This window comes from Lacerta agilis, chromosome 7 (assembly GCF_009819535.1).
Source record: "Lacerta agilis isolate rLacAgi1 chromosome 7, rLacAgi1.pri, whole genome shotgun sequence".
NCBI lineage: Eukaryota > Metazoa > Chordata > Lepidosauria > Squamata > Lacertidae > Lacerta > Lacerta agilis.
The window spans coordinates 62,282,567-62,295,599 of record NC_046318.1 but is presented as its reverse complement, the minus strand read 5'-3'; the positions used below and the strand labels follow the sequence as shown (position 1 = coordinate 62,295,599).

General features: G+C 44.7%; 1 protein-coding gene across 1 annotated transcript in view; it reads left to right on the top strand.

Annotated features, from left to right (window-relative positions):
• The window catches only part of RAD54B (RAD54 homolog B), a 57,442-nt gene extending 44,421 nt beyond the window's left edge, over nucleotides 1–13,021 (top strand). The window contains exon 15 of the mRNA XM_033155582.1: nucleotides 12,955–13,021. Coding sequence (XP_033011473.1) covers nucleotides 12,955–13,013 — 59 coding nt within the window. The 3' untranslated portion in view covers nucleotides 13,014–13,021. The remainder of the gene's footprint in view (nucleotides 1–12,954) is intronic.
• The last annotated feature ends 12 nt before the right edge of the window (nucleotides 13,022–13,033 follow it).

Below are 13,033 nucleotides of genomic sequence, written 5' to 3'. Positions count from 1 at the left end.
GCGGCCCCTTTGGTTGCTGTGATTTTGCTTTATTTCCAGGCACAGCACTCAAAAGCACATTTTTTGGGAGGGGGCATGTGAGATTGCAGCCCCACAAAAGTGCTTTTTGGGGGGAGGGGGAATTGTGCTGTGAAATAGTGGCAACCAAAATGGTTCTCTTGCGATAAAAAAACAGAATGTCCCAGTTCTTCTGGAACACTTGCAGGGTACGCACCTCGCTTAATTCACTTTACAGCATTGGTATGTGTGGTGGTGGGAATCAAAAAATGGGGGGAGGGTACTATGTATGCCATCTTGAGCTCATTGGAGGAAGGTTGGGCTACAAATTTAGTATGTGGAAGTGTGATTAACGGTGGAATCACACAAGCAAATTCATTTCATGATTTAGGACTAACTCTCAGCAGAATGTGTGATGAATAGTCTCTGATGAATAGTATCACTGAGTTAACCACAGGAGACATAAACGTTCCATTGCCATTTGTTAGGGCTTATGTGTTGCTAAAACTGCAAAACTATTCAGTCTGCTGGAATATTCAGTAAAGTGTCAGTTTGAAGAAGAAGAAGAAGAAGAAGAAGAAGAATTTCTTAGTACAGAAAGTATTGAACTAATGTGTAGAGATCTTTCCTATTCTGATTAATTCAAGAGGGTTCTGGAAGCTTTTCTGCGTGAAATAAACTTCATGATGTTTGGGTTATTCCTTCAGAGAAGCTGAGTACAGCTAGTTTAAATTGGTTCTGTTATCTCTTTCAGTCAAGATCATGCTGACTATAATAGTGAGGCCGGAAGGAGCCTGGGCTTACTCTCTTTCTCCCCCCCCCCCCCGGTGTTCTGTATGTAGTGCTAAGGTTTAGTTTCATTATAAGTTTGTAAGTTTAAGTTACGGTAAGTCTGCTGCAACTTGATTTCTTATGGACAATGCCAATCCTGAATGTATTGCATTTGTGACCATTATGCTCATTTTCCTTCAGTAGCAGTAAAGCTCTGCTAGATGAAATGCCTCTGGTCTATTTTTTTGGGAATCCTGCAATGTGTTTAAGTTTTTACGCTGCTAACTATACATTGGAATCTGCTCTGGATCAATATTGTGTAGAATTTCAATGACATAAAGAATATGGAAAATGCTTTGTTGGAAGAAGCAAGAGGATTAGTAGACATAGTCACTGAAGATAGATTTACCACTTAGAATCATAGAATCATAGAGTTGGAAGAGACCACAAGGGCCATCCAGTCCAACCCCCTGCCAAGCAGGAAACACCATCAAAGCATTCCTGACAGATGGCTGTCAAGCCTCCGCTTAAAGACCTCCAAAGAAGGAGACTCCACCACACTCCTTGGCAGCAAATTCCACTGTCGAACAGCTCTCACTGTCAGGAAGTTCTTCCTAATGTTTAGGTGGAATCTTCTTTCTTGTAGTTTGAATCCATTGCTCCGTGTCCGCTTCTCTGGAGCAGCAGAAAACAACCTTTCACCCTCCTCTATATGACATCCTTTTATATATTTGAACATGGCTATCATATCACCCCTTAACCTTCTCTTCTCCAGGCTAAACATACCCAGCTCCCTAAGCCGTTCCTCATAAGGCATTGTTTCTAGGCCTTTGACCATTTTGGTTGCCCTCTTCTGGACACGTTCCAGCTTGTCAGTATCCTTCTTGAACTGTGGTGCCCAGAACTGGACACAGTATTCCAGGTGAGGTCTGACCAGAGTAGAATATAGTGGTACTATTACCTCCCTTGATCTAGACGCTATACTCCTATTGATGCAGCCCAGAATTGCATTGGCTTTTTTAGCTGCTGCATCACACTGTTGACTCATGTCAAGTTTGTGGTCTACCAAGACTCCTAGATCCTTTTCACATGTACTGCTCTCAAGCCAGGTGTCACCCATCCTGTATTTGTGCCTTTCAATTTTTTTTTGCCCAAGTGTAGTACTTTACATTTCTCCTTGTTAAAATTCATCTTGTTTGCTTTGGCCCAGTTGTCTAATCTGTTAAGGTCATTTTGAAGTGTGATCCTGTCCTCTGGGGTATTAGCCACCCCTCCCAATTTGGTGTCATCTGCAAACTTGATCAGGATGCCCTCAAGCCCATCATCCAAGTCATTGATGAAGATGTTGAATAAGACTGCTATTTGTCATGACTATTTGTCGGGATGTGGGTGGCGCTGTGGTCTTAAACCACTGAGCCTCTTGGGCTTGCCAATCAGAAGGTTGGCAGCTCGAATCCCTGCAACAGGGTGAGCTCCCATTACTCGGTCCCAGCTCCTGCCAACCTAGCAGTTCGGAAGCACGCCAAAAAGTGCAAGTAGATAAATATGTACCGCTCTGGCGGGAAGGTAAACGGTGTTTCCGTATGCTGCTCTGGTTTCGGTGTTCCGCTGCGCCAGAAGTGGCTTAGTCATGCTGGCCACATGAACTGGAAAAACTGTCCGCGGACAAACGCTGACTCCCTCGGCCTGTAAAGCAAGATGAGTGCCGCAACCCCAGAGTCGTCTGCGACTGGACTTAACTGTCAGGGGGTCCTTTACCTTTATTTGTCATGAGTCACGATAGCGATATGGAATCTCCATTATAGTCTGCCATTGAACATCCAGCGCTGGGGATCTATACTGAAAAAGAATGATTGCCTTGAAGCTCTGCTTGCCCACTGTGAGAACTAGGTAAACCTTTGTTCTAGCACGTCTCTTATATATTCCTACATTCTTAGCATTTAAGCATGCAGAAGTGGGCAAAGCTGGCTTGGCAGAATGTGGGAGAAAAAAGAAGCTCCTGCAATTCAGTGTTGCCTGCTCAGGGACACATCAGATCTTCCCAAAATTGTTAGTGGTTCAGGAGGAGCATTAAAATCTTAAATCAAGGCTCATGTTTCATGTTGTTTTTCCAGCCTATGATGCCAACCGTCCAATATTTACGGCTTGCAGGATTAGTGAAATAAACACTCCTGCAAGATATAGCAGCCAAAGTGACCCTATTCTGTAGCTACAGTAAATCTGGAGCTGGATTTCCCCCATACACTTCCAGAAAAGGAAGGTGAATTGCTGCTGTCAAAATACCTTTGCTTCCTTTGGAGTTCTTGGGAGTTTTTGAGCCTGGTGGTGAGCTAAAGCAATAAGGGGAAAGGTGTCCACCCATTCAAAGCACAGTGCAAGCCTGCTTATACCTCACAGTTGTAATTACATTAAAAAAGTGACCAACTAAAATTTAAATTGGGTGCTTAAAGTTTTTGTCTCAAAAGAGTGCCTTGCACAACTTCCTGTATGGCAGGATCCAGCTGTTGTTGAACTGCAACTCCCATAATCCCCAACTGTTGGCCACACTCCCATGTGAGGGTCTACCAGCCCTGCTGCATAGAGTTGAGTATTGTTTCCTCAGCTGTCGGGAAAAGTGAGGGGAAAACCTTAATTGTGCGTCAAGACCCCTTATGTTGAATAACAACACTTGGAAACATTATATTAGGTTAATGGGCAAATTTAGGCCACAACTTTATTGGTTACAGAATATGAGTGGTATTGGCTGAGGAATTGGAATTGAACCGACTATATCTGACTCCTGCCCACCATGCAGGTAGTCCAGTAAGGGTCAACCACCAAAAGGGGGAGCCCTGTCGATGTACATCAACTAGTGCTCCCCCAGGGTCCCCAATGGGGTTGTGGCATGGCCCTAGCCCAGGGGTCAGCAACCTTTTTCAGCCGTGAGCCGGTCCACCGTCCCTCAGACCATGTGGTAGGCCGGACTATATTATGAAAAAAAACAAAAAATAACGAATTCCTATGCGCCACAAATAACCCAGAGATGCATTTTAAGTAATAGCACACATTCTGCTCGTGTAAAAACACCAGGCAGGCCCCACAAATAACCCAGAGTTGCACCTTAAATAAAAGGACACATTCTACTCATGTAAAAACATGCTGATTCCCGGACCGTCCGTGGGCCGGATTGAGAAGGCAATTGGGCCGCATCCGGCCCATGGGCCTTAGTTTGCCTACCCCTGCCCTAGCCCCTCCCTGGGCTTCGGACAAGATCCACACCCCCAGATCCCTTTAACAGAATACCCTTAAAATGGAGGGGCAGGTGATGGCCACAACCTCCCCTCCCCCAAACCAGGTTTTACCAATGCCTAACCTCCAAACCTTACAATAGCTGTGACGATTGCTATGAGGTAGGCGAAAACCAAATGGCCAGTGCCAATTTGCCAAGTGCAAAAATTCCTACCAGGCCCCCAACTGAGGTCCATACCAAGGCCAATGAGTCGAACGCATGAAAAGAGGGCGGGTGATCCACAGAAGCCGGAGAAGAAGGAAGATCCCCTGGCCTTGCGGCTACTTAAATTTGCTAAGCCACGCCTCCTAGCCAACCGGATTGGCTGGCCTGGAGCTGTGACGCGGCCGGAGATTCCCTGATGTCGCAGAAGAAGAAGAAGAAGAGTTTGGATTTGATATCCCGCTTTTCACTACCCAAAGGAGTCTCAAAGCGGCTAACATTCTCCTTTCCCTTCCTCCCCCACAACAAACACTCTGTGAGGTGAGTGGGGCTGAGAGACTTCAGAGAAGTGTGACTAGCCCAAGGTCACCCAGCAGCTGCATGTGGAGGAGTGCAGACACGAACCCGGTTCCCCAGATTACGAGTCTGCCGCTCTTAACCCCTACACCAAACTGGCTCTCAGTTGTGTGTGGGAGGCCACGTGGCCTGTGCGTAACACCGCCCCACAAGGAAGTGGAGTGGCCTAAATATTTATCTGTTTAACTTTGAAGAAATGTAAGACTGGAATAATGCTGAAGTGAAAAAAAAATGATTTAAAAAACCTTAGTTTGAGGATAATGTACACGATCCTACATGCCAGTCCATCTTCTTGGCCTTTTCCCTGTTCCATTGTTTCTAGTCCAGGGAACCATTCAGGCAGATCCTGTTTCCCCCCTCCTGCACCACAGTGAACTGAACAAACTTCACAGAGAACACATGTCAGTATTTTCAGAGACAGCCATATTGCCCCATTGCAGCAAAAACTGCAGAGAGTCTTTGTGGTACCTCCGCTATATTTGTTATTATGGATGGGTGTCCAGCCCACTAGTTTCTCCCCTTCATTATCATCTCTTACGTTCCTTGTCCCAGTGTTACCATTACCACTGCGTATCTCAATACAATTTATCTTCTGCCTCAGTTTATCCAACAGTAAATATGGTTAAGAATTGACGAAAATAGCACAGAGATCCAAATAAAAGTGAAAACAATATTTTATGTACAATAGTTATTAATATAAAATATGGTGGTGTTCATATGTATAGTTTATAAGCCAAATGGCTAACTTTGCTTTGCTACAGTTGTTATAAATGAGAATGCTTACAGCACAGGGTTACTGCCATAGAATCATAGAAGGGACCCCAAGGGTCATCTAGTCCAACCCCATGAGGCAATGCAGGAATCTCAGCTGAAGCATCCATGACAGATGGCCATCCAACCTCTGCTTCAAAACCTCCAAGGAAGGAGAGTCTACCACCTCTTGTGGGAGTCTGTTCCACTGCTGAAGAGCTCTTGTCATTATTACAAATATTGCAAATACAGTATAGGGTGATGCAAATGATGTTAGTGCGAGCCTCAGTTCTATTTAAACCTAAAGCCAACTTCTTTATACCACCCCACCCTCCCACTATATATAAGGGTCTGGTGACTTCTGTTTCAGTGTATCTGAAGAAGTGTGCATGTACACGAAAGCTCATTCCAATAACAAACTTAGTTGGTCTCTAAGGTGCTACTGGACAATTTTTTATTTATTTCGACTGCGTCAGACCAACATGGCTACCTACCTGAATCTACAAATATCGAGAGTAATTCATCAGAAATAAGACCCTTCACAGTAAAACTGTACCTGTATAGGAATCTTTGTATATGCGGGGTTGTTGTTGTTGTTGTTGTTGTTTTTACAATTGGTTAAAGTAAATCTTCATCATAGTTTTGTGTTTGAGGCAACTCAGCTTTCCCAGTGATGTGCATCTTTTTTTCCTCTTGTTCACATCATGCCACAAATGACATAGCGCAGCTTTTTCAAAGGGAACAGACAGTGATGGAGTGCAGACAAACAGTTTAATACAAGCTGTACTTTTTACAATACACATACTGGGAAGCACAGGTGCATGTAATTAGCTTTTTAATTAAAAAAAAGCTACAGTGAAAAACGATAGGTGCAGTGTATCAAATCTATGTAAAAGCGCAACCCTAAGCACAATTTCTATTTTTATTTAGTTAAATAATGTATAAACTGCTCAATATAAAATATAAACTTAGTTGGTCTCTAAGGTGCTACTGGAAGGAATGTTTTTATTTTTTATTTTGTTTTGACTATGGCAGACCAACATGGCTACCTACCTGTAATATAAAATATGTAAGTGATGAGCAAAAGTATACTAATTTACATAAGATAAAAATTGATCACTAAATGGAATTACAAAGCATTTTTTATGCTGTATGTTGTGCTGTGTTCAAAGTTCACCAATTCCTCGCGATGATTGGATTGTGTGGAAATGCTTCATGACATGAATTACAGCCATTACTCAATTGCTCATCTAGGTCAAGGTATTTTCTCAGCTTACTTGGGGATGTCCCTGATTATAAATAGCCGGGGTGTTTCTTTTCAGCCACTAGCCAGAAGGATTACTATTGAGTCTAGTTTGTATGCAGGAACATATTGGCAGGTGATGCTAATAAAATAAATAAAAATTGAGTAAGAATGAAACATCTGTATATAGTGGGCTTCTTACAAGCTAGAGTGTGCAGGAGTTTAAAAGCCAGTTGTGATGGCTTCATTACTATAAGGCATGTGTCACCAGAATAGTGCCCACAGCTACATGGGTGCCTGCAGAACTGTTCTCTGACACCCACAAGGTGTTCTGTGGTGCCCCACCCCTGAAATTAGGCTCGAAACATATGGTAGTTCCCCCCCCCAAGTCATAACCGGGGAGAAAAAAAATAATTCCCCCCTTTCCCAACTGTCAGGACTGTCTCCACTGAAAATGCCCCCTACATAATAATTAGACTTCAAAGAAGTGGGACTGGGCAGAGAGACCAGAGAAGGTCTCTGAAGTACAGTGGTACCTCGGTTTACAAACTTAATCCGTTCCGGAAATCTGTTCTTAAACCAAAACCGTTCTTAAACCAAGGTGTGCTTTCTCTAATGAGGCCTCCCGCCCAGGGGCAAAGGAAGGTGTCGTGACACCCAGGGCAGGCATCACTACTTAGGGCACATGTGCGGCGTCGCTACGTACAACGCATGCACCGTATGTAGCAACACCGCACATGTGCTATATAGCGGTTTACCGCCAGCGCCGCTCCAGCACTGTACAGACAGTGCCAGGCATCCCTCTGGTGCCACTATAGCTATGAACGGAGGATCCTCCGTTCATGGCTGCTGCCGTGAGGGGAGGATCCCAGCACTGTCTGTACGGCGCTGGAGCGGCGCCAGCAGCAAACCACTATACAGTGCATGTGTGGCGTCGCTACGTATAACGCATGCGTGTGATGCCGCACATGCACTGTCCTTAGCGTTTTGCTGTTGGCGCCGGGATCCTCTGCTTGCGGCTGCAGCCGCTAACGGAGGATCCTCCAAAGGCGGCTGCAGCGGTGCGATGGCTGCTCGCACCGCCACGAGCCCCTGCGGGGTAACTTCTTGTCACCCCCACAGACATGGAACCCAGGGCATACCGCCCCCATGCCCCCCATTGAGATGCCACTCCTTCTGCCGCCAGTGCCCTTCCACTGTTCGGATTCCATTCTTAGACCGAGGTAAAGTTTGCAAACCGGGACACTACTTCCGGCTTTGTGGAGTTCGTAAACCAAATCGTTCGTAAACAGGACTGTTCCTAAACCGAGGTACCACTGTATACGTGGGTCTCCATAAGGCAACACACAGCATTAACAGCAAGAGACTTTTTTGAGCTAACAGAGAACAGGACACCGGGGCAAATCAACTGCTTATATACATTTCTGAAGGTCTGGGCCACTCCCTCTCTCAATGTGATTGGCTGTCTAAAACCCTCAGCTTCAAATCGTAACTCAGAGCTTAGGAACTAATGGCAGTAGCCCAAATCCTGATAATGCTATGTGATTGGATATCATGTATCAAATCAGAATCCTCAGTCCAGACTCAAGCTCAGGCGAACACAGACTGCTGAATATGTCACAGTCTTCACCTGCAACGAACCTCCCTGTCACACTCCCCTCCCCTGTTACTAAGTTTATTTATTTTTATTTTTTTATTGCTCAGGTGTTCAGGGTCAGACTGATTAGCCTCCCCACCTGTCCCTCGGAGGTCCGTCAATGAAGTTAACTCCCTGGTAGATACAAAATGGGAGTATCTTAGTAACCGGAGTGTATTTGTCCAGCTGCCACGGCTGTTTATAATCCTTGCTCTGGGCTTCAGGGGTTAAACACCTTATTGCCTACAGCCCCAGGGTCTCTCTCTCTAGATCCCTCACTGTAGCAGTCTGCTAACCCCTTTTAGCAACTCAGTGGCATTCACAATGTTTCAGCCCGCTAGCCCCTCCTGAGTGAAACCCCTAAGACACAAACTAACACCCTGCAGGATAGTTTGGACTCTTCCCTGGGTTCACCTCTTCATGAGCAGTTTATAACCCGCTGGACCCCAAAATTGATGACGACAGACTTATAGCAACAAAACTAGTCTTTATTTTCTTTATAGAGCATAACGGTTTCAGAGCATCAAAAGTTTAAATGTAGTTTCATAACAGCATAACAGGTTTTCTATTCAGTATAACATACTAAACCTTCGACCTAGCCTAACCTACCCACCACTATCCTGGTCTCTAACCTTCTCTCCCTCAGTCACCACTCACTCCCTCTTTCTCCCTCCTGACCAACTGCCGCTCCCTCCTTTTTAAAGGGCGAAAAGTCCCGCCTCCTGCGAGCGAGTTGCCAGTCACATAGAGTGTATGTTAACTCCTAACACGCTGGGGCTCCTGACCATACCCTGCCTAAGGGCAGATCCGTTACAGCTGCTCTCAGGAATAGGACAGGAAGATAGTGATAATAGCAGTAAATAAGTTTGAAGGTTGCTATATTAAATAATGAAAGGAAAAAAGAAATGAGAAGTTTGAAAGATACGACTTTCAAATGAGAAGAGCTAAACACAGCAGTCTGGCTCTGTTTGGAACATGGCTATTGTTGCTTCTAGACACCATTGCCATATATACTTGCCAGGGCTCACTGGCAGAGGCAGATCCTTATCAGGAGCTGCAGCTCTTATAAGCCACTGGGAGCTCCTTGGAATATGTACTAGGTATATTCATTGATGTATTTCTTTTTAAAATTCCTGCTTAGAAAATGACTCTCAGGAAACAGCTACTTGTGATCTGGCAGGAAGAGTATAATATAGTTTGGGGTTACGAATAGTAGCAGTCTGGTGTCAGAAGTTATGGGCGTGTGGTTGTAACTAGGAGACCAAAATATTTTCCTTCCTGTCTGAATCAGGGTCAGTCTACAAGTGGTGGCGTTTTTGAGGGCATTATCTCCAGTTTGATTGCAAGAGTAGATTACCCTCTCTGGGCAATGTCTGCGGTAAGCTTGTTTTTTTTTTTTTTTTTACTGTTATGATCTTGACAAGAGTCGTTTAAAATGAATCAGGCGGTGTTTCCAAAGCGTTTGCCGTTATGGGAGTGATGTTATCTTCTCTCCAATTTTTTCTTTAAACTAACAAGATTGCCTAAAGCTTAAAGCTTGAGATTTGCGGCAAAATCAGATCTGTTCTGAGCTCCTCTGCTTTAGAAAAATTGCAAAATATATCAAGTGGTTATGTTAGAAAGCTTAACAATGCCTTTGGTCTCCTTCACATATTAATACCTTGGCCATGTGGAATTGATAGCTCAGCTCAGCTCAGCACAGCCAGCCCACCTCCCTTTTGGTGTCCTCTGTCTTATGCAAGATAAAATACTGTACTACACACTCTCTGAGCCAGACAGGAGGCTGACATACCAGATGAACTTTTACTCTTGTAAATCATTTTTAATAAGCTTATAAAACCTTTGGTTTCCCCATCTGAGATGGCACTAGGAGAACTCTATAGGGGAATTTTATTATTACTCACGAGGCCCGAGTCTTGGGGTCTGTTTCTTTCTTTTGTTGCTATGCATTTCTGAGATCAATTGACTCATTACTCAAGAGAGTGGGCTGTGTGTGTTCGTCTCTTGCTATGCGCAATTGTTGCTCTCGCTGTTCTTTGCTGTGCCACTCATTCCTGGCTCCTTTGGCGTAACTGAGTGGAAACGAAGCCAAGAGAGCTGTAGCTGCTGGCATTTATTGATCGCGCCCTTCATTAAAGTACTGGCTGTGTTCACCCCTTGTTCGGGAAAAGAGGTTCCTGGATTTCTGCACATGCTGTATATGTGGGATTCTAACAAGGTCCTTGTGAATTCTACCAATGGACAAAATAACATTTTAAAGAAAGGCACCCAATAGTCTGCTAGCCAGCAATCTAAATTCTTGAACCATTCTTTAGGGCGTTTGTGTTCTACAGGTGGTGCTTGCAACAAAATGTGTTTCCAGCCAATCAGTCATGTATTCTTCCAGGATATTTCATTCTATTCCATTCCATTCCACTTAGTTTTATGTCCATCCATTGCCCTCCGTACCTGCACATCAGCTAGTGAGCAGTAGATAATGTTGATAATGGTGATAATATACTTGGAGATTCTGTCTACATGTCTACATGTAAAGCAGATGCTCTGCCACTGAGCTACAACTCCCTCTTTAACAGTCATGGCTTCTTCCAAAGAATCCTAGGAGTTGTATTTTGTCACATACCTACAATTCCCAGCAGGACGCGGGTGGCACTGTGGGTTAAACCACAGAGCCTAGGGCTTGCCGATCAGAAGGTCGGCAGTTCGAATCCCCGCGACGGGGTGAGCTCCCATTGTTCGGTCCCAGCTCCTGCCAACCTAGCAGTTCGAAGGCATGTCAAAATGCAAGTAAATAGGTACTGCAACCAGCGGAAAGGTAAACGGCGTTTCTGTGTGCTGCTCTGGTTTGCCAGAAGCGGCTTAGTCATGCTGGCCACATGACCCGGAAGCTGTATGCAGGCTCTCTCAGCCAGTAATGAACACCACAACCCAAGAATTGTCCGCGACTGGACCTAATGGTCAGGGGTCCCTTTACCTTTACCCTTTACAATTCCCAGCACCCTTAACAAAACAGCTCCCAGGCTTCTTTGAGGGAAGCCATGACTGTTAAAGTAGTATAAGTGTGCTTCAAATGCGCAGATTCAACATGCGTGATCGTCTTGGCTCTTCTGATGAAAAGGGCAGGTCGCATTCCTTCTGAAGACTAGAAACTGGGTACACTTAAACGATAGCCAAAGAAACACAAACTCCAGATCAAGGTATTCCAACCACCCATCCAGCCATGTGGTCTGCAGGCAATGGAGCAACCAACCGCCTGCAAAGCTGGAAGTGACGCCGACTGCACAGTCAGCCAAAGAACCCAGTGTACTTTCAGTAACACCCTATCTTAGCACTGTCTCTAAGCACAGCAGAAACAAATCAGCTGCAGAGGGATTTTCGAAAGCAAATGAACAGCACTGTTTAAACAAAGCAAGTGGGTTTGCAGCAAACCTGTATTTGCAAGAAGTAAAATGATGCAATTTTAATCAAATGAACATTTCAAAATCAGGGTGATAGAGTTGTAGCCTGTTTGTTGTGCCTTCCCATATACAGCTGTGGAGACCATTTGGGATACGGAACTAGGAAACTGATGTTCAGATTTAACTTTACCTTGCTGTCTGCAAGCATTTTTCTCCAGCATATGTGTTCCTTGTGGTTTGAATTGCTTTAGTTGATCCTCAGGTGGCAGGTGAATACACTGTCTTTCCTCCCCAATGGCATTTGGGCTAGGTGCTTAACAATGCAATCCTATGCATGTGTTCTCAGAAGTAAGCCCCACTCAGGTGGTGTTTATAGGATTGCAGCCTTAGTTGCTCTTAACTCTCTCAGTAAATCGGCATGACAAAATTACACAAGTTTCATGTCAGATTATGGCTTCCCCCAAGGAATCCTGGGAACTGTAGTTTGATGAGGGTGCTAGGAATACCTGACTAGAGATCTCAAGCCCTGCTCATAAAGTAACAGGGAATGGTTTAAACTCATGGTGTACATACACCCTCAGTTAAGGACCTTCCAGATTGACTCCCACCCAGAAATAGTGACAAAACACATACTGGCAAATGAAAGTTGTGGAATTAAAAGTTGGTTGGGTGTTCTTGCCCAACAAACCCACTCCCACCCACCCTCATCCCAAATAGGACTTTTTGCTATAAAGGAAGTGATGGGGAAATGCTTTGGAAAGTTTGGGGTAACAGCTGCTTGACATTACATTGTGTGGCCTACCTGTCAACAAATCAGAATGCAGGCCAAATAAAGAGCCGCTACTGGCAAATCTCCCCACAAACTTTGTGCAAACAAATCAGGTTGAATGCTTATTAAACAGATTGTCCGGAAGCCACCTCGGTAGCGTTTTCCTTTGTAACTTGCGGGCAGCACTGCTGGTAAAAAATGGGATGTTCTGCACAATTTATTCTCTTTTTGAAGGAGGAGGTTGCATTCTTCTATCCATCTAAGAGGGAAAGACTAAAATAACATTGTAGAAAAAGAGTAATTTTCAGTCCAGCATGGCCTTTAGGTCAGTTAAGACGTTTGCGACATTTCCTGTGTTAATGCGTCCAAAGTGATTTTTAAGAGTCGGTGGTAATATCGGCATTTTAGAGCAGAGCAAGAAGGAACTTATGGGTGTCATTCCCCCCCTTTGCCCCCCTTTGCTCTTGTGCAAAAGGTTCTGTACTTGCACCCACCGGCATTATGTGCACATACAGAATAAGTGACTGTATGCCTGCAAATAAAATTGTTTCGTTAGCAATAGTAACTTTCTCTCTCTCTCTCTTCTGCATGCCTGCTTCCGTCCAGCTGGGGGCTGGCTGTCGGGCGGACAGGCCAACGACGTCACGGAAAAGCCCTGTCTCTGATCAGATGGGCTTAATATAAA